The 25,783-nt window shown below is 38.1% G+C and overlaps 1 protein-coding gene across 1 annotated transcript in view; it reads left to right on the top strand.

The window, feature by feature from the left end:
• Positions 1–2,415: 2,415 nt before the first annotated feature.
• SESN3 (sestrin 3) overlaps positions 2,416–25,783 on the top strand; it is a 69,506-nt gene continuing 46,138 nt past the window's right edge. The window contains exon 1 of the mRNA XM_021679068.2: positions 2,416–2,543. Coding sequence (XP_021534743.2) covers positions 2,466–2,543 — 78 coding nt within the window. The 5' untranslated portion in view covers positions 2,416–2,465. The remainder of the gene's footprint in view (positions 2,544–25,783) is intronic.

The following is a 25,783-nucleotide window of genomic DNA, read 5'->3' as shown; positions in this document are numbered from 1 at the left end:
AAATGGGGACACATATGTGTTTCAGTTCTTAGGAAAACTGTGCCTTGCTAACTTTCTCCCTGGATTTCTTGGTTCTCTGCATCGAAGAGCAGGTGGTGATTTCTCTCCTTACCTAATTTTCTTGCTTTTACAGTTTCTAACTGATTGTTAAGCACCTTCCCCACACCACTGCTATTCTAGGTTATATATGTCTACAACTGCATCAAGTGACCTTTAGCTATCACTAGTTAAATGGATCAACACGTTTACCCAACCACATAACTCAGACCCTTCAGGGGTTTTCCAGTCAATTTTAATCTATTTAAACCTGACACTGGCAGATTTCCACTTCCTTTGTTCCTTGTGTAGACTTGGTGTATATGTGTTGGTCTCTGAAAGGGACAGAGGAGGCAGCCGTTGAAAAATGAGATTGACAGTTTTAACCACACAATTTGGTCTAACAGCTTTGATATGCTAAACTTGCTAGCACCTCCAAGTGTACCTTTCTGATTTTGCGTTACAACACCACACTGAATCCCTAAGGAAACCAGGGTTTTTGTGTGTGTGTGTGTGTGCGTGTGTGTGTGTGTGCGTGTGTGTGTGTGTTTTAATTAAAAAGAAAAGAAAGAAATGCAAACCAGCGAAACCGTTCTTTTACATCATCTCCAGATTCTTTCTGCGAACTGCAGGCCTGCACAAATCCCGGTCCACTAGAGTCCTTTAAAAAAAGGAGAAGCTGAGAATACAGATCGTGTTCTAAAGAGCGAAAACAGGTGATGTCATAACGCACAGTCCTGTGTGGTCACAGCCAAGGCCGGGTGGGGAGCTGGGGCTCCAGTGAGCACGGAGCTCCGCGCCAGTGGGCGAAGCAAGTTGTCTCCGGGGCCAGGAGGACACCGGTGGGGACCCGGCACCAATCAGGTTCTCGCTCGGCGCCTGCCTTTGTTCTCACTGGGGACCAGGTTTCCGGGCGTCTCGCGTCGGGAACCCGCATTGGACCCGCACGCGCGTTGCTGGCCTCCTCGAGAGACCTGGCTCCCCCTTTCGCCTGTCCCCCCACACTCTGCCAGCCAGAGCTTTCCCCAGTTACATGTGCCCTCTCTCGCTAGAGCGTGGACGCCAAAATCCTGACTCACCATTTTTAGCTTTGGAAGAGGCAAGTCCTGCCCAATAGTTTACAGACGATTTGTTCTCTGAACCTTCCTTCCCGAGCAAGGCTCTGTGTTCTCCATGTTTCTGATGAACTGTCTCAGAAAAGGATCGTTGGGTGAGAGGATAAACCTGTCTCTTTGGCCCTTTCGTGCTGGATAAATAAAGGAACTTTCATTGCGGAAAGGACTGCGAGAAGGTGCTTCAGATGGAGGAGGAAACCGCTAAACCAGAGGTTTTGTGTCCCCCCCCCCCACCCCCCGCCAACTCGATTAAGGGTGTAAATATATCTCAAACGTCTACCCCCTACCCCCCGCCCAAGCCTCAGGTAATTGGTCTTTTGCAAAACAAGGCTCAGGATAAATGATGCATAAAGTTCTTTGAGATCCCTGGTTGCCAAGTACTACGTGACTGCAGTCTTCTTTACAGCTAAGCCAAGATTCTGGCTGAGAGAAAGCCTAATCACTGCCTTGAGAGTGTGAACGTTTTAGCTACCGCCCCTCTCCCGTCCCCAACCTTTCTCAAGAAACCAGGAAATATTTAGCTCAGTTTTAGACCCTCTAGCGAGGCTCTAGCTCCCAGTTTTTTTATCTCACTCTCCGTACCATTTTTGCAGGGACCTAGAGAAGGGGGCGTGGCTTGTCTTCGGGGAGGGGCTGGGCTTCCAGGGATAATTTGCATACGACACACCCTCTTCCTCCTATTGGCGGAGCAGCACAAACTGTATTCCCTTCCACCCCACACTACCTAACTAACCCGCCATCTCTCTCCAGTTCCGAGCCTCGGAGATAAACTTAACTTGCCCGGAGATTCAAGGCGTCCTCGGCCTCTGTGATTGGCCTGTGCAGCTCCCAACCGGGCTCTGGCTGCTCATTGGCTGCGGGCTAGCGGCCCAGGGGCGTGGCCGGGGCTGTCCGAATGGCGGGAGGGGGCGGTACCGGAGCGTGGAGGTGGTGAAGGTGGTGGGGAGGCGGGGGCGGGGCCGCACTGAGGCGCTGCGGCGGTGGCGGAGGCGGCGGTAGCGGTGGCGGCTGCTCGTCCTAGCCTGGCGGGGGCGGGGGTCTGGAGGATGGGGGCGGGAGGAACAACGGGCCGGTGAGGAGCAGCCGCCGCCGTCTCCGCCGGCGCTTCGGCAGCCGCCGCGGTGGTCGCCTGGGGCAGCGCCGCTTGCTCTCCGGGCCATCGCCTCCCATCCCGACATCCCGCCCGGGGGAGGCTGAGGCTGAAGCGCGGCCGGCGGCAGGGGGACGGTCCGGCCCAGCAGCGGCGCGGGCGGCCGCAGTGATACCCGGCCCGGGCCCCGCCGTCCGTCTTCGCCCTCGGCGCCCGCAGCCAAGATGAACCGGGGCGGCAGCAGCCCGTCGGCCGCCGCCAACTACCTGCTCTGTACCAACTGCCGGAAAGTGCTGCGGAAGGTACGGGCTCGGCCTGGGGTCCAGCCCGAGAGGGGCGCTTCCTGCCGGCGGGGCTCGGGCTGCTCGGCCCCGGGGCGCACTGTTGGGGCGAGGCTCAAAGGGATCCCGGGGCACCTTCCCCACGCCGAGACCGAAGGAAGGGGGCGTGGGTTGAGGGTGGAGGTTTGCACTGCTGCTTCTTATCTCCGCCGGGACAGATGCTAGTCCCGAGGGGTTGGGGATTTTTTTTTTTTTTCCGATTTTCTTTTTGCTGCCATTAGTCTATTTTTCGGCTCACCTCCCTGCCTTACCACCTCCGGCCTGCTCCGCGGGCGGAAGGAGGGAGCGACCGGCTCGATCCTCCTCCCGGTCCTGTGGATGGAGGTCGGTGCGAAATCTGAACAGTCTGGACTGGTCTTCAGGAACCTGGCTCCCTCTTTGCTGTGTGGCTAACTCTTGGCGGGGGTTGTTTTTGTTTATTCGGTCGCTTCTGCCTTCTTTGCGCGCTCTCCCTTAACACTCCTTTTTACATTCTTTTGACGGCAGTCTTGTGTCTATAGTTCAGTCTTGAAAGGAACTGGGAAAGCAGCTTGAACTTTATGCCCATGGGAAATGCTATTCGACCTTACAGTTCCTCTGGGGTTGGGGGAGGAGGAGACGGAGGTGGACGTCGGTTATCACCCCTCAGCACCCCCCCGCCCCGTGCAGGTCCAGAAAAATCAGACGTACAATCAGCTTATTGCTTCCCCGAGTGACTGATAGAAAGTTTACTCCAGAATTGTTTAGCTTACTTGGCTTAATCACTCCGTTAAGGGGTGGGGGAGGGGAATGAAAAGATGTCGCTTTAGACCGAGAAAAGCTTTTAATCAGACTTTAACAGCCTCCACTGGGTAATATTATAATCAGTTTCTTTTTCTTCAAACTGCATTTTTACATTTCATTAAGTGGAAACAGTAGTTGAGGTGCTTCTGTTTGTCCAGTACAAATGAATTAAAATTGCTGAGCTGTGCAAATGCATCGGGACTGGAAGACAAGATGAATGCGGCACCGTTTTTAGTCAATTTCTCTAACTACAGTGCAATTGGGATTATTATTTATATATTAAAAATAGAAAGAAAGCATGTAAGTCAGCAAGCTCAAATATTTGCGCTCTTTGTCCAAAAACTGTTTTTCTTCCTCTGTGGGTCAGGCCAAGTGCCAATCAAAGTTGTTTTTCAAGCCTCTTTTCCCTGCAGTAGGGCTGCTGCTTTTTCCCCCCCACTATTTTATTTGAGAGCATGAAGAAAGCAAAGGGATTGCAGATTTGAAGTTAATCGAACAGTTAAATGTGCCTTAAATTGTGTTTAGTGGATCTGTTTCTCTTGAAACAGATTTTTATTAAATGTGCATGTTGAGTATGTGCAGTTATTTTTTTCCATAAACTCTGGGATCAAATTACAGTTGATACTTGCTCAGCTCATTGTAGGGCAGCTTGTGAGAAATGTAATGGATCAGAAGTGCAGATCAGCTTAGTTGAATGTTAACTCTTTCACTTCAGGGTCAGATGTCATCCGAACCTAGCTTTTAAAAAAAATTATTATTATTATTTCCTGACTTCAAAAGTGGTAAGTTATGTCTTTAACATGAAAAAATTGTTGCTTGAGACACATTTGATTAAACTCAAGCCTGGTTAAAATAACAGCTAGTTGTTTGTTGTTGTTGTTGTTGTTTTAATTGAATAAGGAACAAAAGAACTATATTGACTTTGACTTTTTTTTTTTTTTTTAATGGCTCTGGCAATTTGGCAGGCTAATAAGATGTTTGGAGGTGATACTAGGCTTCAAAATCTAGTTTTTCTTTTAAGAGAACCATGGCTATGGCTCCATCACTGTTTACTGGCATTCTTTATATCTTTCTCTTAGCTTTTAAGAAACTATTTCTATTTACCTAGAAAGAACATCTTCTTTTCTAGTCATTCTTAAAAGAAAGAGGTATATGGAAAATGGAAATTCACCATTTTCATATTTTGTAATTGCTATGTACCTCTGCGAATATTCCAGTTTTTAGTAACTCCAAGGTATTTAATATTGATTCATGCAGTAGCATGAAATAACTTTAGATGGAAATGGGCTTGTTTGAGCCAGTTATGACATGACTTGGCAACATTTGTAGCCTTTAAAGAGTGCTATTCTTAAGTGCTTTTAAAAGATATCAAGTGTTAGCATTTTAAATTCTTCATCATTCTAAAAATAGCATGTAAGAGTGTATTTCTAATAAAGATGATTTTCTTTTTGATAGAAAGTATATAACTTTAAAATTCATCTGTAACTCTGAAAATGTGATTCTTTGAATTTATCTTGTGTTTTCCACTTAATAAAATGTTCAGTAATAACCAAGTGAGTCATAGCATTTTGAATTTTAGTTCAGTTCATAATGAAGAATGAAACTCATGCACACCCAGTGTGAATTACTCTTTGCTGTTACAGTCCTCATTAATGATGGGGAAAGAGTCACCTTTTATGTGGCATGAAGGCTTTTTCTTTAAGTAGCTTAATTTGTTGCAATGTGTTAAATTTGGGGCGGGGGGGGGGGGGATCTTCAAAAGGAACTGGATTCACCTTCAAATGAAATAACTTGGTTTAACCCAGTGTCTGAAAATTGAGTTATGTATTGTATGAGAGTCACATTCATTATTAGCCGTGCCTTTACAATTTTGATTCAGTGTCTTTTAAAATAGAAGGACTTCTTAAAATATTGAATATACCTAATTTGGTATCCTAGGTTAGTAAAAAGAATATATTTCCCATACAGGGAAACAAATGAATGAACAAACAAAAACTATCTTCACATCTATAACTCCTAACTTGTTCTGTTATCAATGAAATAAATCAATAAAGTTTTTAATAAAAGGAAATGCTTCCACTTACTTTGGAAAAGTTAATGAGTTTTGAAGTAAAATGCATGTTACTTGAAGAAATTCCCGTGACAACTAGATAAATTTCAAAGTGGAGTACCAAATTGCATTAAGAAAGGTAGGTAACTATTAGTCCACTTATCTTCTGATGAATGAAAAGGGGCATATTGCAATATTCTTTGAGTATGGAGCAGCCAGTCCTACTGAAGTGAATAAAACTGCACTGTAAGTTAGAACATTTAACATTTCAAAATTCTTAATGTGTTTAGGTAGTTCTAGTAGTGATAGATCTTTGTTGGTATTTTATCTTTCCACTTTGTTTATATAATCACTTATTTTGGCAACTTTCTGGTGCGTTTTTAAGTGAAAAGACTGCAAAAATAAAATAGGAAATATTAAATCGAACCATATGAGCCTCACTTTTATAATTAAAGTTGTCAATTAATAGCAGTTTTATAAGGTTCAACCAATAGGATGTAATTGCGTTGACTGATTTCCATAGCTATACTCTTTTTTTTTTTAAAGATTTTATTTATTTGACAGAGAGAGAGACAGCGAGAAAGGGAACACAAGCAGGGGGAATGGGAGAGGGAGAAGCAGGCTTCCCGCAGAGCAGGGAGCCGGACGTGGGGCTCGATCCCAGGACCCCAGGATCATGACCCGAGCCGAAGGCAGACGCTTACCGACTGAGCCACCCAGGTGCCTCCTCCATAGCTATACTCTTAATTAGGTTTCTTATATGTATTTTTTTGATTGTCAAAACCGGTTTTTTACTTACTTTATCTTAAGTGAACTAGGCAGAGATCAAGCAATGAATTTATGATAGCAAACAATTATACAAAGGTTTTCAAATTGCTTTTTAGGGAGCCCTAAGATGCTTCAGTGTTAAATGCACGAGTTGGATTACATTTTTAAGTACAATTAAAATTATTCTTAAGTTATAACAAAAACACAGCTACTTAAAGTTTTTATCAAATTTTAATAGATTGTTTTAAAAGTTATCTTTTGTTACAGGATTATTCTTGTGCAGGCCGTGAATTAAAACTTGTTCTGCTATCTTCGTACATGTATTTGAACTTTTTTGTTAATATGATATTGATAAGAAAGATGGTCATTGATTATGAAGGCTTTGGCCTTCAAAAAAAAAATTCCACACGTATGTACTCATGTTATATTTCTACTGTTATATTATTATTTGTTAACAAACTTATTGTTAACAGTAATTGTTACTTTATAGCTAAGACACATTAAAATCATTGTTTTGTATTTTTATATGTTGCATAGTTCGGGTCCAACTAAAATTTCATTTGTAAAATGGATTCTGTTGCTTCTCCCACCTTCCCACGACCAAATAAGTAAACTGCCAAAACATAACTGCTAATGTAGTGATGCTGGAAGCCACTAGATGTGCTCATGGTCTCTGATAGGCCTTTTAATTTGGTAGGTCTCGGGTAGGTCTTTTAATTTGAGGCAAATTAGTTAATTTCCTTGAAGCCTAGTTTTCTCTGTAAAATGTAGATAATTTCTGTTTGACTTAGAGGTTGCTGCATAGCTCGAGAGAGGTGGTGTGTGTTAAAGTGCTTTGTAAACCATAAAGTATAACTTATAAATATAAGAAAAACATGAGCCTATTTATTTTCCCAGGTTACTGTAGTTCTTTGAGTTGTAGCAATATATTTCAGTACATACTGAGTAATTTGGTTAGTCTTCACTTTTCTGTCCTTTTGAGTTATTGTCTGTAAATGAGAGGTAAAGATACTATGCTTTGGTTAGAATGATCAACATACTGATTTTTGATTTGCATATTTCTATTTATACCTACTCCTCCCTCTCTTATGTAGTAATCTAGTGCATTGCTTTCATTTTTCCCAGTAATTAAATAAAATGAAATTGCCTTTTCAGCACTTCAGCAGATGAGGGAAATTAGTATCTAGTTTGAAAAGACTAAGAGTCAAAGATGACTATATTTAATAGAAGTTGGGGAAATCTAGGGCAAAGCAAAAAATTAATACTTCTGATTTAGGAGAAGAGTATGGGAGTAAAAGTGTCTTAATCTTTTCTCCCCATCTCTGTCCCTTTCTTCCCTTTTAAAAGTGTTGGGTTATAACTTAAGTTTGTCTAGACTTTCACAGTTTTTAGAGTGCTTTCACATTATCTCAGTTGATTCTCACAGAAAATTTAAGTGCCCTGACCTCTATCATACAACTAGTAAAAAGTCCATTTAATTCTTAGGACTGCCTCTATAATAAAACTGTATTCTTATGGTCCCCTGCAGTATTGAAGCTGCCAGGGAAAATATCCTCATTTCCAGCTTCAGCAACTATGAACGGCTGTAGGTCCCCAAAGCTCTCCATCTGACCATTCTTTCTCCTACTGGCAATGAATGTTGTCAGTGGTCCTTCAATTTACAGGATTGCTTGTCTCATTTTTGAGCAAGTTTATCAAAATCCTACATGGGTAAAAGATCCATTAAAAGTACAAACTGGGCAAATAGATTTTAATATAGTAGGGTACAGAAAGTTCAGTTTCCTGATAGGGTTTCAGATTCCACATTGTAAGGAACCATTAAGAAGCTCTGCTTGTGGAGTTTTGGTGTGCTATCAAAGAAGAATATTCACAATTAACTCTTTCATTTCCCAACTTACGTGTATGAGGCCAGATTTTCCTCACATACTTCAATCAAAACATTGCAACAGATTGAATACAGAATCAGATATGAAATTCAGCTGTCTTCTATTAAACAGACACTAAAGAGATTTGCAAAACGTAAATGTCACTCTGCTCACTTTTTTTGTTTTGGAAAATAAAGTTATTTTCATAAAAATATGTGCCTTATGTTAACATGTAATGGATTTATTATTTTAAGTGAATTAACATTTAACATTTTCTCAGTTTTAATTTCTAATACAGTAAATATTGACAGCTATAACCCATACAGAAACAAAAGCTCTTCGGGTTCCTCCGTAATTTTTAAGGGTGTGAAGGAGTTCCAAAACCAGAACATTTAAGAACTGTTGAGCCAGAGTTCATATAATTGTATGGTACATATAAATGTAATTCTCAGGAGTCTATGGGGAAAACAAAAGGCAAGCACCACTCAAAGAAAATGTGGATAAGGCCAACCCAGTCACCTCTATTCTGTATGAGGATCACTTGCACATGCTGCCTAGCACCTTTTCAGTGACATCCTAGAAGCTTCTCTACTATTACATTAAGAGTTAGGCTAACTAGAAATGATCTTTACTTTTTGTGAGCATCCCCTTACCTGGTAGAAACCCAGGAGGGGAAAAACACATCTCTCTGGCTCCGAGGGAATATTCTCCTAAGTACTATGCAATGAAGAATGGTCAGATCCGAAGATTATGTCTATTGTGCTCTTATTGGTTGGTTCTTGGCTGAAAAGGAAAGGCTCTGAGTAGCCAGATTAGCCTTTTTTCTTGAAAGTGGAGACATGTGGGAGAAGCAACAGAAGAAGAAGAGACAAGAAAGAATCAGAGAGAAGTATCACTGTAGACTGCTGATAACAACCATTGTTAGAATAAAGAAAAAGAAAACCACCACTGTTGACGGGAGATAGGACAGCTCTGAATGTCCTATGAATGAAGGAGTCCCTAAATACTGCAGTCCTCAAAGACAGAGGGCATTTTCTATTTTGTGTGTAGGGGGTGCGGTTACTCTGTCCACACAAACTATGACAGACAACTACCTGAAGTTCAGTGTGGTCTGTTTATTTGATTAGATCTGGTGAGACCTATAAATGACTACCAGTATCTAGACTATCCTAAGATACCACTGTGGTGGGGGACAGGGATGGGGGAGGGGGTGGGTTTCACCATATACCTTAAATACATGGCAAAGCCAAAATGATTAGTGATGATTAGTGATGTGTCTACAACAGTTACCTTAAACGTATAAGTAGATGCAGTATAAACTATTCAAAAGTCTATATCCTATACCATCTAAATCTACAGTTAACATGTAGAATTCCTCTTTTTCTTTCAAAAATCTTCAAAACTTGTGATATCTCAAAAGTGTTTCCTAATCTTTAAACCATTTTCCTTCTCCCTATCTCTTCAGGACTGCTGTTCTGTCCAAAAATACTGCATTTATCACACTTAGCACATTAAATTATAATTAACAATTATTTGCATATATTTTTCCCCTACTAGGTTTCCTCTTATTTGGGATCTGGTTAATAGAAAGTTTATTTTTAGCAAAATTAGAATTCTGATTTAAAAATCTATTGCTCTTATAGATATTGGCAGTATACTTATATTGGATACAATATAATCTGATAAAATGAAAACTTCTCTCATTTTCCAAAATAGGTCTGATATTTGTCTGATATGTCTGTTCTTTACAGTCATATTTTGTTCTCTATAAGGAACACTTTGAGAAGTTCAGTGACAGATGACTACCGTCTTTTTGGCCATGGGAATGTTTCAGTGAAATATGCCCCGTTTTGGAGGAAGTTCTGATAGGGAGCAAGAATGTCATTTCACTAAGAGGGTCAGGACACTGGTGTTAGCTAGCTATTGGTCCTTCTCAGAAATGTAAAATGGCCATTGCTTTGATAGGACATATGCTCTACCTCCTGGAATGTGCTAGTGTTCTGTAAGGGTTGGTAGTTTTGGAGTACTAAAGACATACCTTCAAACTTCCAAGATTCTCCGTAGGCCCCCTCCTAAGGTTCTTTTCTCATATTCTGGCTAAGCCTTTCTCTCTTCCACTTCCCCAAGTCCTTTATTTTGGAAATCTCCCAAGCCAGCTGTGATCCCCTTGGCCAGCAGGCACTCCCTTGGTAACTGAACCCAGAGAACTGTTCCTGGGCCCAGACTGCCCCTTAGTTATCCTTTACTTTTTTAGATCCACCCAGAAGTGAGTCACTTTTTGGTCCACGGGCCAGAATATTGTCCCCTGAGGGACACATGAATATCATGGGATATTTAATGGTGGGTTGGAATAACCTTGCATTTTGTTGCTCAACGCTTCCACTGAGGAGGAACGGGCATTTTACCTTACATTTCATGAAGAATGTGTTGAACATATCATATATGAGTAAGTATGACCAAGTATAAAAATGGCTGATTTAAGGCCATATTATTTCTTGCACCAGAGATTTCTTTTTTGATAGTATAAAATATACATTTGAGTGAGACTTACTTTTTCTACTAATTAACAACTACTTGTAATGGAGGTATATGTTCTCATTTCTAGGTACATATTTTTACATCTCCCTCTATTGCAAAGGTGGAACTAGTTGCTGGAAGAAATGAAATCTCTCTTTCCAGTTAGATATAGGCTGAATATTGAGAAGGCTGAAATTAACCTCATGGGTGGCTAAAGCTGGATTTTGTGGAAGATGATTGTAATTACCTGAGATCATAACTCTTGGTTTTGAAGTGCATTTTATAATACCAGGAACGATACTAGCCGCTTTTGAATACCGCCTATGTGCCAGACTGCTAAATATTTAAGCCCTGCATATGTATCACATTTAATCATCACAATGAAACTATAAAGAATTATCACATTTTATGGATGAAGAGATTAGGGCTCAGAGAGCTTTAGTTACTTGTTTAAGGTCATAGTACCAATAGATGGCAGACTCAGGATTTGAAACCAGGTCTAACTCCAAAGCCTGGCTCCTTATACAGATATAAACACTGAATTTCCTTACATTCCATGTTTTCTTTATGGAACAACTTTTACAAAATATGAAATTAATGAAACTTAATAGGACTTGATTACTCAAGAGATTAATAAGAGGGATTTCAAATTCAGATATTTTCTACTTTATTTTTGTATTAGAAATGCAAATTTCTTTAAAAGATTAAATCAATTGAAAACCAAATTGAGGTTCTCATTGACAGTTTTGACCTATCTAGTTAGCTCTTTTATCTATGTCTGTTGTTATGTGATCATTCTTCTTAATCCCAGGATATATTTTTCCTAATTTTCCAGCAAATTTTGACCTATTTCTTTTGCCAATCAGTCATTTATTAGTTCAGTAATGTTGATTCATTCAATACTGCTGACATATCTTGACAGAAGACATTGTCTAGAAACATTGAGTTTAAGTGTTTTGTTTCTTGAATAGGACCTCTAAGAAATGTTCTCAATTTTTAGTAATATTTTACAGTAAAAAAGATTTATGAAGATAAGATAGAACATGAATGCTCATTTCCACTATTCATTTTGGCTTTCTGTGGTAAGGCAAAAATGATGCTAAAAGGAAGCCCAGATCCTGGGATGGTGTCCAGCCGCTGGCCTCCCCCTACCTACATTTTGTATGTGAAATCTACAGAAGACTTACAGAGGGGTTACTGGTGTTACAAAGGGGTTATGTTGAGGAGAGGAGTTTGAGGGAAGATGTGGTTCTGCTATTTGTAAATTAGACCTCTTGAGAGTCTTTCCATAGAAACACAGTAAGATATCTAGTTAAGTACTATTAATTAAGTACAGTTATATTCAATAGGCATTTACTGATTAGCTTGGAAACCTAACCAGTAGGTATAATAACATTGTCTCCAGGGGAAGTTACATTCTGAAATCTAAGTAACTGCTTCACTGGAGGGCTCTCCTAACTTGCATACTTGACACTAAAAAGGGTAAATAATTTTGACAAAAAATATTTTGTAATATGTTCACTCTGAGACTGTGTTCGGTTATTGTCTCTAATAGGAAAATTCTGTGACTGCAGTTCTATCCAGTATTCAAGTAAACAGTTGAAATGAAGAACGGGTTAAAAATTGGGTGATAGTGAGGTGTTGGGATAACCAAGGGTCCAGCATCATCAAGCTGGCTTATCCTTGTGTGCTTTGTACTTACTTACCGAGGCTCTGGCCCAGCACAGTGCATTTTAAGCTGGGTGGGATATTTTTTACTTTCCATTTTGTCTTTAAGGTAATATAAATGAAAAAAAAAAAAAACCTTTAATTCCTCAGAAAGTTTTATATGATTTTTATATGAAATTAGGGATTTAACTTGTGTATCTTAATTTTTTTGGTATAAATTAATAAAGGAAAACACACCCAGCAAATTTACTCCACCAAAAAGGGCTTAAAACAAAAATCACCTAAGCTAAAGGTACCTCAGCACTAAGCCCCAAGTAATATTCAAATTCTTTTATATAAACCTTTTTGTATAATATATTTGCTGAAATTAGTGAATTCTCAGGTGGGGTGCAGAATATCTATTTGTGTTGTAGTTTATTTTTTTAATAGAGTATGGCCTATATAGTTAATAATCTTGTAAAGCTATTGTTTTATATCGGGTAGCTATTAAGATAACCACAAGGTCTAGGGTTTAATATTCTTTAGGCAAAGTGCATTGTTGAATACCCAAGACTAGCATGAATTCGTAAGTGTTCTTTTATGCAAGAGACCTACCTAGTATTTAGTGCTCTTAAAAATGGGGGGAAAATGCATGTTTATGCAAATAAGAATGTAGAAACAATTCTTTTTTGGTAAAAATATATACGTTGCCATTTTATGCTTATTCTATATCCCAATGTTACTACTCCTTCGTGGCCTTCATACTCTTAAACAGGCAAGAAATGTAGAGGCTGTTAACATTTATAAACTACTCACATACTATATGAATATCTGTCATTCTTTTATATATACTTTCAGCAAACTTCAAATGCTCCTACCTGTTGGGTACTCAAAACACAGGCAGTGAGGACATCAGGGTTCTTGGCCTAAGCTGGGTGATGAGTTACAACCTACATCTGGATCTCATAAAGAGAACTTCAAGATTATGTCCCTCATTTGACAGATGGTATAGAATAGTGTTTGGCAAATTTTTTCTGCAAAGGACTAGATAGTGAATAATTTAGGTTTGCAAGCCTAAGTAGTTATCAGTGTGACAACCACTCAACTCTGTCCTTGGATGGCGAAACCAGCGGTAAGACAACTCATATAGAATAAGCATAAAATGGCGTGTATATATTTTTATCAGAAAAGAGAATTGTTTTTACATTCTTACTTCCCTAAACATATATTTTCCCTCATTTTTAAGGGCACTAAATACTAAGTAGGTCTCTTGCATAAAAGAACGCTTAGGAATGGATGTGGCTTTGTTCTGATAAAACTTGGTTTATGGACACTGTAGTTCTAATTGTATATTATTTTCACATGTCATGAATATGCTTTTGGATTTTTTTCAATTATTTAAAAATATAAAACCCAGGCAGTAAAAAAGGAGACAGCAGGCTGGATGTAGCCAGCAGTCTAGTTAGCTGACCTCCTGGTAGAGAGGACAGTGCAAGGAATTCGGCAGCAGAGGCCTAGGTTAGGTGACCTTACTGAATTATGCCTGCTCGTTACTAACGTACAGATAATATAGTATAGTACCTACTTAAAAAAAAAAAACAACAACATTTCTATATCATTCTAACGGTACTTTCATTGGTGTACAAAATTAATCCAAAGCCGACTATTGATAAACACCGCATTTGTAAAAACACCTAATTAGAATGACCTGTCTAGGGACATCTGGGTGGCTCAGTCAGTTAAGCGCCTGTCTTCGGCTCAGGTCATGATCCCAGGGTCCTGGGATCGAGCGCCACATCAGGCTCCTTGCTCAGCGGGGAGTCTGCTTCTCCCTCTGCCTGCCGTTCCCCCTGCTTGCTCTCTCTCTCTCTTTCTGTCTGACAAATAAATAAATAATCTAAAAATTAAAAAAAAAATAGACTGACCTATTTAGGACCTGGATAGATAACATAATTTGGATATATCCAAAGTAAAACTTTTAAATAAAACATGTTGATACTAAATATCCTTGAAAGCACATTTGACATTAAGCGCTTATGAACACAGAGTGTTTTTTTACCTCTTTTGAAGTAACACCTTGTCATACCTTGTTTGATTTTTAATAGAAGAACCATTATATATTACACAGCCTTACATTTTAATTACAGTTACATTTTGAGAGTTTTGCAAAACCTAACTTATGTGAATGGTTTGGATTGTTAGGCCATAGTGCAAAACTAGATACTTAAGCTTCTGAATGTATTCTGTGTGCTGGTCAGAGTCCCCATGTTAGGATTTCAGAGCTCTGTCATTTATATTGTCTTTGAGTTCTTGAGTGAGTGTGTGTGAGGGGAGGGTAATTCAGGGGAAACCAACCCCTCTGGTGAGCAGAAGCGATGGCTGTCAATAATTCAAAAATGGAAAATCATTAATTATTCAGGATACTTTTTAAGACGAAGAGCTTTAAACATTTCACACCAAGTATTTAGTCAGTGAATATAAGATGGCACCATTTACCAGGGTTGCACCTTTGTAAAAGTATCAGTATATGATGTCTTCCATGGTTGAGGTCTGATGATGTCCAGAGCAATGACACAGCCAATACAAAGGGCAAGATTCAGACCCTATTCAGTCAATCAGAATTTTCACTGAAGTGAAGATTGACAAACAGCTATGCATTTTAATATTGTGTGCTTCATACTAGATCTCGTAGGGAGTTCTTATGACCAACCCTTGTTATGATTGCATATTGTTATGATTATATATGGGAGAATTAAATGTACATAACCCAAGTATTGATATGGATGATTATGCTTATCTTGTTCTCTTTTATATTATGAAGTAATCACTAATCAGATGCTCTTGGTTTTGTTTTGTTTTTTAAGTGTAATTGATATACATTATATTAGTTTCAGGTGTACAGCATAATGATTAGACATTTGTATACATTGCAAAACGATCACCACAATAAGTCTAGTTACCACCTGTCACCATACAAAGTTATGACATTTTTTTCCTTGTGATGAGCACGTTTAAGATTTACTTTCTTAGCAACTTTCAATTTTGCTATATCATTGACTGTAGTCACCATGCTGTATATTACACCCCCACTGCTTATTTATTTTATAGCTGGATATTTGTGCCTCTTGATCCCCTTCACCAATATTGCCCACCCCTTCACCTTCTTCTCTGTATCTCCTCTCTCCACCAATCTATTCTCTCTATCTATGAGCTTGATTTTGTTTTTTGTGTTTATTTTTTTAGATTTCCACAGGTAACTGAAACCATACAGTATTTATCTTTCTCTGACTTATTTCACATAGTATAATACCCTCAAGGTCTATCCTTGTTGCAAATGACAATTTTTCAGTCCTTTTCATGGCTGAGTGGTATTCCATTGTGTATATATACCACATCTTTTTTGTCCATTCATCCATTGAGGGGCATTTACGTTGTGTCCTTGTCTTAGCTATTGTAAATAATGCTGCAGTGAACATAGAGGTACATATATCTTTTTAGATTAGTCTTGTTCTCTTATGATAAATATCCAGAATTGGAATTGCTGGATCATATGATAGTTCTACTTTTAATTTTTTGAGGAGCCTCCATACTGTCCTCTCTAGTAGCTGTATCAATTTACATTCCCACCAGCAATATACAAAAGGGAACCCTTTTCTTCACATCCTCACGGATACTTGTTATTTCTTGTCCTTTTGATGATAGCTATTCTGACAGGTGTGAGGTGATATCTCATTGCGGTTTTGATTTGCGTTTCCCTGATAATGAGTGATGTTGAGTATCTTTTCATGTGCCTATTGGCCATCTAGATGTCTTTGGAAAAAAGTCTATTTAGATCCTCTGTTCATTTTAAAAATTGGATTGTTTGGGGGTTTTTGTTATTGTAACAGCTCTTTATATACTTTCGGTATTAACCCCTTCTCAGATACATGATTTGCAAACATTTTCTCCCATTCAGTAGGTTGCCTTTTTATTTTGGTTTCCTTTGCTGTGCAGAAGCTTTTTAGTTTGATATAGTTCCACTTGTTTATTTTTGCTCTTGTTGCCTTTGCCTTTGGAGTCAGATTAAAAAGAAAAAAAAAAAAATACCACCAAGAATGATGCCAGGCAGCTTACCGCCATTGTTTTCTTCTAGGAGTTACATGGCTTCTGGTTTTACATCAAGTCTTTAATCCATTTTGAGTCAGTTTTTGTGTATGGGCTAGGATAGTGGTCCAATTTCATTCTTTTGTATGTGGCTGTCCAGTTTTCCCAGCACCAATTACTGAAGAGATTGTCCTTCCCCATTGTATGTTCTTGCCTCCTTTGTCATAAATTAATTGACCACATATGCTTGGGTTTATTTCTGGGCTCCCTATTCTGTTCCATTGATCTATATATCTGTTTTTATGCCAATACTATACTATTTTGATTACTATAGCTTTGTAATATATGAAATCAGGGAATGTGATCTTTGCTCTTTTCCTCAAGATTGCTTTGGCTGTTCAGGATCTTTTGTGGTTCCACATAAATTTTAGGATTGATGCACTTGGTTTTATTTTTTTTTTTCTAAATTTTTTAAGACTTTATTTATTTATTTGTCAGAGAGAGAGGAGAGAGAGAGCAAGCACAAGCAGGGGGAGCTGCAGGCAGAGGGAGAGGGAGAAGCAGGCTTCCCGTGGAGCAGGGAGCCTGATGCGGGCTTGATCCCAGGACCCTGGGATCATGACCTGAGCCGAAGGCAGACAGACGCTTAACCGACTGAGCCACCCAGGCGTCCTGATGCACTTGGTTTAAAAAAATCCTATGATGTAAAAGCAGCTAGTCATGGAAAATACTTTACTTTTAATTGATGATAAGCTTTTAAAAGTAAGTACATCTATGTGTTTTTCTTTTGTTTCCTTTCCTAATGGTCTTTATTAAAGCTATTGCAGAGAACATGTTTGTCACAATGGCAAATGGAAAGAATTGATAATTAATGAGTACCTTGATGATAACTCCATTTAACTTCAGATATTTATAGAAACAGTTGAATTTTTTTTAAAACCTGAGTAAGAAACTCACTCAGAATCGTACTGTCAATGTGCTACCAGGTGTTACATCTTTTGTTTTAGAATGCCACTAAAGTTTGAACCTGCCATGACTATGCATTTAACAGTTTTAGCTTTTAATAAACCACAGTGTTGCCATTAATGAAAGGTGCTCTGATGTCATGAGAACGAAGTAATTTGTCCACGGGTACTTCTAACTTGCCCATCACTTTGTCAGTGACAGGTATGCATTTCATGCCCATAAAATAGTAGAGGAGTATATTGTTATTATAAAAGGCTGTTTCCTTTTATTCTATCTTTATAGTCATTTTAATGCATTTTAGTGTTTATGGATAATTATTTGACAGAGCTGTAGAGCACTTGAAAACTAAAATGCAATATGCTGTCAGTTGTAGATCAATCAATTCAAGATAAAGGATTTCTAAAATGAAAGCGTAAGTCAGTGGGAAAGCTAGATTGGACTCCCAGAAACTTTGATACATACCTTTTCTGGCACATACGTAAATGCATAATTGGTTTACAGTTATTTCTAAGAAAAATTTACATTCAATTACTAAGTTTCTCTGCACAAGTTTATAGTAGATAGTTGCTTTTCAAGGCCAGTTGAATCCACCGGAGACACAGCCATTTTCTGTTGGTCAAGAGTTTGTTTTCCTGAATGTCATTGTAACCCCAGCAGCTGCCTAACCACTGGATAGCAAGTTTTAGGAATTAACTTGGTTTTGATTGAATTAATATCCTTTCCAGATTGCTAGGATTGACTGTCCTCTCCCACCCCTACCCCTGAGATTAAAGTTATTGTTTTATTTTCCTTTGAGGAAAGATTGAAGTGATATATTAACGGAATAACAATTCTGTAAGTTAATAAGCTTGTTTAATGTCTAGGATAATGGTTCTTGAAGTATGGTCCTGGAATCGGGAACATCAGCATCACCTGGGAGTTTGTTAGAAATGCACTATTTGGGGCCCTGACCCAGCTCTGCTGAATCAGAAATTCTGGAGGTGAGGCCTGCCCATCTGTATTTTAACAACCCCTCCAGGTGATCCCGATGCAGTCTTAAGGATTGAGAAACACTGGTCTACAGTTATTAACCAAATACTTCTATAAATCAAAATTGTGTGTGTCCATTTCATTTCCAGTATGCATTATCAACTGTTGGAGAAATATGGTAAAAAAGGAAATTGTTTCAAATTAAGTCACTGAAATCCCTACTCTTTATAGATAGTAAAGGTAGTATCAGCTTTAGAATCAGAAAGATTTCTTTGCCTGTTTAAAAAAATATATAGATTTGATACCATCTGGTACGACATGCTCTCACCTTAAGAAATATAATGTCTTATTTTATTGTTGCTGGATTCTGAACTTTAGCTTAAGGGAAAAAAAGAGTTGGGTTTTAGAAGCTATTTTATGACTGAAATCAAATGAAAATATCTTTTGGAATTGCTTGTTTACATAAAAATAGTGTTTTAGCACCAACATTGATAGACTTTGATAGGCCTCACCATCTTAAATTATTTTTATTTCACAGAAGGTTGATATTTTAAGCTTTCATGGAAAAGATTATCTTGGACATTTTTATTTTCCTAAACAAAAGAAGAAGTGATAATATTTGTCCTAAAGACAGGTTTAGGATTGAAAATTGTATGTTTTTGTTTGTTTGTTTTGTTTTGTTTCGAGTCTCTTAGACAAATTTAAACATACATGTCAATTATGGATATTCCTTTTTTCCTGTAAACTAGTAGCTTACTCTTCAGTTACAAATGGGATGTCAGAAAGCCAAATCAGGAAGTCTGAAAATTAACACAAAGGAAACTTAAGGAATGTCTGTTACATGTGGGCTTTCTATAAATCCAAAGGATAAAAGATTGCTCTTTGAAAGGAAAGATTGTTTCAGCTAGTTGCTGTTCCCTCTAGGATAGTAAATAGAAATAATTTTATTTTCTTATTTGGTTGCATATAATTTTGAGGTAATGGGATTTTTTTCTCTTATTGTCTCCAGCTTAGTGGTAAAATCTAACCTGTGTTGATCTTTCTCGGGAAAAATAACAAACTATTAAATTGCCCCCCACTCCTAAATTCCCATTTATGTGTTTGCTGCCCCAGAAGCATATGTAATTACTTAATTCTAACCCATGGAGAGTGATGCTTTTCTATTGACCACTTTTCTATCCTTCTGTGAGGAAAGGACTAATATAGTACCTTAAATAGAACTGTCTCCATGGCAATGGGCAGTCAGCTTTTGACTTTGAGACTCATAAAAAAGGAAATTTAGAAAGGCATTTTCATGGTCTAAAATAGCAGTGCAGCAAAAGTAAGGTATGAGAATATTTCCTGTCAGTTACTGTGTGTCTGATGAAGCTAGCATAACGTGTTTTTTTTTACATAGCACTTTTCATCTGAGCATTTCAAAATGCTATACAACAATCCCTCCCTTAATTAACGAGTGATAATTATTATCTTCAGATTAATGGAAAACTTGAGCAGCTCCGATGTAAGTTTAGGATTAGGGCCCCTGCCTGAGGAAAAAAGGGTTGCCTAGCTCTAGTTGTAATTTTATTCTCATCAGGAATAAAAATACTAAATTATGGGTCATTCCTGATTATATTTAAATAGAATTCTCTGGGGAACACTGGAAGCAATGACAAGATTAAAAATAAAAGCAACACTTCATGCCTATTTTTTCCCCCTAACTGCTTCCTATAATTTTGAGTCTACGGATCACTTCTGTTTAAGAGACTCCACTGGCAACCTGCCCGCCTTCCTTGTTCCTTCTTGCATCCACACCCACCAAAGAGGCAAAACTTTGGTTCTCACTGTTGGGCCACCTCGCCTTCCGTCAAGGTCTGTGAGAGTGCTTTAGTACTGGCTAAAGAATAAAACCAAGTTATCATTTGTAATCTTTTGTCTTGTCTATATTTATTTCCTTCTCGACTAAGCCTTATCCAGCAGGGGTTCATTTCCAGTTGAATCATCTCTTACCTTTAAAGTATCATCAGTAAATGCTTAATAGTCTGAGGTTACTCTTAATAAGGGAATCAATTAAACAAATATGTGACATAAATACAGTGGTATACTGAACTACTGTTGGGATTAGATCTATCTATTGAAGTGAATAGTGAATGTAGTGTCCGTAATAGGTTATTGGGTGGAAAAGCCTGGGTTTCTTTTTTAAAGGATATGACTTCATATCCATTTTCATTTTTAAAAAGGTAAAGAGACAGAAGGGTGGACTCCAGGGGCACCTGGGTGGCTCAGTCAGTTGGGCATCTGACTCTTGATTTCGGTTCGGGTCCTGATCTCGTGGTCCTGAGATCAGGTCTCGCGTTGGGCTCCATGCTCAGCGGGAAGTCTGCTTGGGATTCTCTCCCTCTCTTTCTGTCCACCCCACTCCACTCATACCTGCTCTCTCTCTCTCTCTAAAATAAATTAATTAATTGAAAAAAAAAAAGGATGGACTCCAGAATTAGTAATATCAACACCCAGATGATGGGATTGCTGGAAATTATTTTTATCATTTACTTCCTGTTGTTGTCTTTTGTTTATTTCCACAATAAATGTGTATTTCATAAAAATTTTAAGAGCTATTACTGTTTTGAAATAAGTAGAACAAATAATTTCAGTGCAGAGAGCAAATCCCAATGAGATGGTAAATTAAAGGCGCATTGAGACAAAAACAAAAGCTCATAGATTTAATAGATATCCATAGTAGCTGTGGGTAAATTGCCAAGGGAATAATAATGTGTGTGTAGGTGGTTCATAAGGACTCAAATGTGTAGACATCGATGTATACAATCTGGAAATGAATGAAGGTATTGTAGCTATCTGGATAGCAGTTTCCTTTCTCTTATCATATACATCATTCCAGGATTTCTCTTTAGGAACCTGTCGTACTTACTAATACTTAAACAGAAATTTAGTTTTTTCTCTTTAATTTTGAATTCAAAAGATAGCTGCTGTTATATTACTCTTCTTTTATACTATATGATAGATAAGACTTCTTGTATAAATTCCAGGAATTTATCAAATATTTAATTTGAACATTATATATTAATCTAGAGGTGTTACTTATTAGGACCTAAGGGTAGGGAAAGATGGTTACTTTATGAAATAATTTATTTTGTTTTAAGATTTGTTTATTTATTTATTTATTTGAGAGAGAGAGCAAGAACAAGACAGCGTGCACCAGCAGGGGGAAGGCAGAGGGAGAGAGAGAGAATCTCATGCAGACTCCCCGCTGAGTAGGAGCCAGACTCGGGCCTCCATCTCAGGACCCTGAGATCATGACGTGAATTGAAGTCGAGAGCCAGAGGCTTAACTGACTAAGCTACCCAGGTGCCCTGAAATAATTTAATTTACAGTTACTTAATTAATATTTACATGCCAGCATTTTTGAAGAATAAAAGGGCATACAGAATATGACCTAGGTTTTAGAGAGCTTACTATGTGGCTGGAGTGAAATATATTTTCTAAGTAACTATGAAAGGAGGTACAAATGGAAACATATTATTTTGGCTTTTTATAGATATTCATCGATTGTTACTTTAACAATCGTGAAAGCATGAATAAAATGTCGATCATCTAAATACAGTGTGTGGAAAAGACTAGTTAAATATTAAATACCTTTTTAATTTTCAAGGCAGAGTGATATGGTCTTGGTGACTACATATTTAATAATTTTTTCAGTCTAAATTTTAATTCTTGAAAATGATCATCTACTCAATAAAGAGTACCCATAACCAGTTATTGTGTTAATGAGTGTTTCTCACTTAAGTGGCCATATTTTCCAATTCTGTTTTCCATTTTTAATTGTCTGGGACATTTGATGAGCAAAATTTTGAATTAAGGGATGACTGTGAGCCCATTTTAATAGTTTCATAAATCCAGTCTATTCTATAAATCTTTTCTTTAACTTGTTAGATAACGTTTAAACATTTTGACTAGTTACATTGTGCTTTGTGAACTCAGTGTTGACCAATTCTAATCATCGCAGATATGTAGCTGATAATGTGACCCTGCTTTAAGAAGTTTACAGGTATTCACTCATATAATTATTCTCACTACTTGTTTTAATAGCTTCCTATTTACCCCATTGGTGAGGGAGAGATCCCCAATTTGGGTCATGGGGATGGCCAGACACACAGTACCCAACACTGGACAGAGGAGATCAGCAGTTTGTTCTATATACTCACACCTCAGGGAAAGAAAACACTGCACACCACACAGGGCCACATGGAGGTTGCACTCAGGAGTGAACAACCAAGGGCTGTGGGTGGGAGGCTTTGTCATATCAAGAGGTTGAGATACCCCTTGGTTCCTGTGGGAATCTGTGATTGGCTTGTTTGAATAATTCCATGGACTGGTGGGGAATTGAAACTTGCTACTCGGGGAAAAGCAGGAATTGTACCTGGTCCATGTGGTAAGGAGGGTTGTTTGGTCTGGGGACCTTATCCACATGAACCTTATCCGCGTGAGGATGGGAATTTGTAGCTAGGCTATTTAAGATCCTCCTTATTTTATCAGATGTCAAGGCAGCTCATAATGTTCAGCCTTAATTTTAGGCTTTGTGCCATACTACCCTTCAAGGTAGATGCTGTAATTATCCCCATTTCATGGATGAGGATATCAGGTACACAAGGTAACTTGCTTAAAACTATGACCACCATACCGTCAATGATTTTCTTATATGTTTGCTTTCCCTCAACCTAGATAGAAATTGTCAGTATCCAAAAAGAACAGAAAAGTATATGGAAATGAACTGACTCAGTGTTTTTATTACTAATTGCCGAGTTTTCATCTAAGTGCCCTGATGATTTTATTTCCTTTCCTTTTATAAGTCTGTAAACTCTAATATAGTGAGATACGTTTGCACTTCTTGCCTGAGAGTTATGAGACATAGTTCTTTTTTTTTTTTGATGTAGTGTTCCATGATTCATTGTTTGTGCATAATACCCAGTGCTCCGTGCAGAACGTGCCCTCTTTGATACCCATCACCAGGCTAACCCATCCCCCCAGCCCCCTCCCCTCTAGAACTCTCAGTTTGTTTCTCAGAGTCCATTGTCTCTCATGGGTCAAATGAGACATAGTTCTTAACCAAGAGAGGCGATAGTTTTGGTTTTCCTCTTCTAAGAGCCTTTGAAACAGAATAATAGATAATTTGGATTTTATTCCACCTAGTATAAAGGGAATGGTCTACTGGTCTTCATTTCTAAAGGCCAGTGTTTCTGTGAGTAAGTTACATTTTTAATAAATATATAGGATGTCTTTTGGTTGATAGAAATTTTGCTGGTTTGCTTGATTACAACTTTAAAATTTGCAGACTTGATTTGTCACTACTGTTTAACAAACACACTTTATCTACACACTAGGAAGTAATTGATTATTATCTGAGATAGATATCCTATTTTTTTACTGTAATGATAACAGGGCATCTCAATTTTCTTGATAAAATTGCTTATCTTTTTCTGTGAATCTGGTTTTCAAATAATGCAAATCTAACTATAAATTGCATAAGTTAACTCTGTTTTTGTTGTTGTTTTTTTTTAAATAAGACCAGATCTTTGATATAAGGAAGATAAGTATTTATTTATAGGGGTATTATTTATAATAAAATATGACATGATTGAAAGCAGATTTTCCATGTTTGAGTTTCTCTCCCTTCATCTTGCCTGTGAACTTTGTCAAGTTAACTTTTTTTCCCATGAAACAATATAACTTGTATGTATTCAAGAGTCTTGAGTCTGGTATAGTGGGATAATAATAATAAATGTCTTTAGTCTTTCTTTCTGTCTTAGTAAGAGCTGCATTTAGGTGATGCAGTGTTAGAATGCAACCTGCTGTCTGTTCTGGTGTAGCATTTAGGCAGATCTGTTCCAGTTGATGTGTAAGGGAATGATTTGATCATAATGGTGAATTCTGTATTTGCTTCACGCAATTTCATCTGTGAGAAACACGAGGTACGTTCAGAAAAGTGCACCCATCTGACCTGAGCTACCTAGGAATACCTCATACACACGTCCTTCAAACATCTGCCGTCTACCTCAGTGTGCCAGTGTTTCGAGCTCCGCCTGTCCTCGTCCGGTGTGAAGCCTTCCATCCCATTTCACATCATCCTCTTTCCACTGCTTTGTAACTCAGAAGTGGCTGTGGGGGCTGGGGGATATAGTAATAATAAGTTAATTCATTTCTTTTTTTCTTTTTTTTTTTTAAAGATTTTATTTATTTATTTGAGAGAGAGAATGAGATAGAGAGCATGAGAGGGGGGAGGGTCAGAGAGAGAGGCAGACTCCCTGCTGAGCAGGGAGCCCGACGTGGGACTCGATCCCGGGACTCCAGGATCATGACCTGAGCCGAAGGCAGTTGCTTAACCAACTGAGCCACCCAGGCGCCCAAGTTAATTCATTTCTTGCTGAAGGTCTCAGGGAAACATAATCCAGAATGCAGGGAAATCAGTAAATCTTGTCAAATTCTATCTAAAATTTGAATATAAGGCTGCTTTTCATTTTGGGCCCACTCTATTTCTGACCCAGTAGTAGGCTTTTTCTTCGTACCTTATCTCGTTCAATCCTCGTAACAGTCTTTTGAAGTTGAGATACCATCCCCACTTTATGAAAGAATAAATTGAGTCTTGAAGAGATTCATTATTTACCTGCTGCTTGGATGCTACAGTATTACTGTTATAATGTATTACTTTTTTCTTTTTCTCTGGGGAAATGTGTATTTTTGAAACGTGTTTATCTTTTTGTAATAAGAAAAACACGATCATCTTGTTTCTAAATTAGAAAAAAAACACGTTTTCTGGGGGAAAAAGTTTGTTAGCTTTTGTGGAGAAGGACACCATAGCCTTATAACGTTGCAGAATATTGCCATTCAAGACTTAGAAATCTGTATTTTGTGTTTTGCCACTCTAGAAATAAATGTTATTTCAGTGCTTATCAGTGAAATTAAATTATGGCCTCTGTTTCATAGAGCATCCTTATTTGAAACTTTCATTTGTTTCCCTAAGAAACCAAATAATAGCATTAACAAAATGCAAAAGAAATTGTTGGGTATTTGAAATTCATAAGTCTGTTTGGTATGTTAAAAGTATTTACAGATATTTGCCAACTAAATTCTGCTTAAATAATCCCATATCTATTCAGACTTATTGACAATAACTTTATTTACACGATGAGTAAGAGTGACTTCACTAAGTTCACTTCTGTTCTTGATCGTAATATAAAATCACCATTTGATTAGTCTTTGAATCACGTGGAGGAGAAGCATGGCACCCCGCCATTAGCCAGCACCAACCAGCCATTTGAGTGAGGCATCCTTTCTAAGTGGCCAGCCCATCCACTCTGATAGCTGTATACATGTTTGGCATACTGATGATCATATGACTCTTCTTTTAGAAGAGAAAAAATGTATTTTTTTGAAGATTGCATTCTAGTGAAGAAATAGCAGTATTTGAAGATGTATTAAGATTATATGAACTCCCTAAAAAATAAATTATGGAAAATTAAGACTCACTAAAATATAGAGGCCTAGTAATCCTTAATGGTGAAGCTAAAATTCTACAATACATT

The sequence above is a fragment of the Neomonachus schauinslandi genome, chromosome 11, assembly GCF_002201575.2.
Source record: "Neomonachus schauinslandi chromosome 11, ASM220157v2, whole genome shotgun sequence".
In the NCBI taxonomy this organism is placed as follows: domain Eukaryota; kingdom Metazoa; phylum Chordata; class Mammalia; order Carnivora; family Phocidae; genus Neomonachus; species Neomonachus schauinslandi.
The sequence above is the reverse complement of the archived record's forward strand: the minus strand, read 5'-3'. Positions and strand labels throughout refer to the sequence as shown.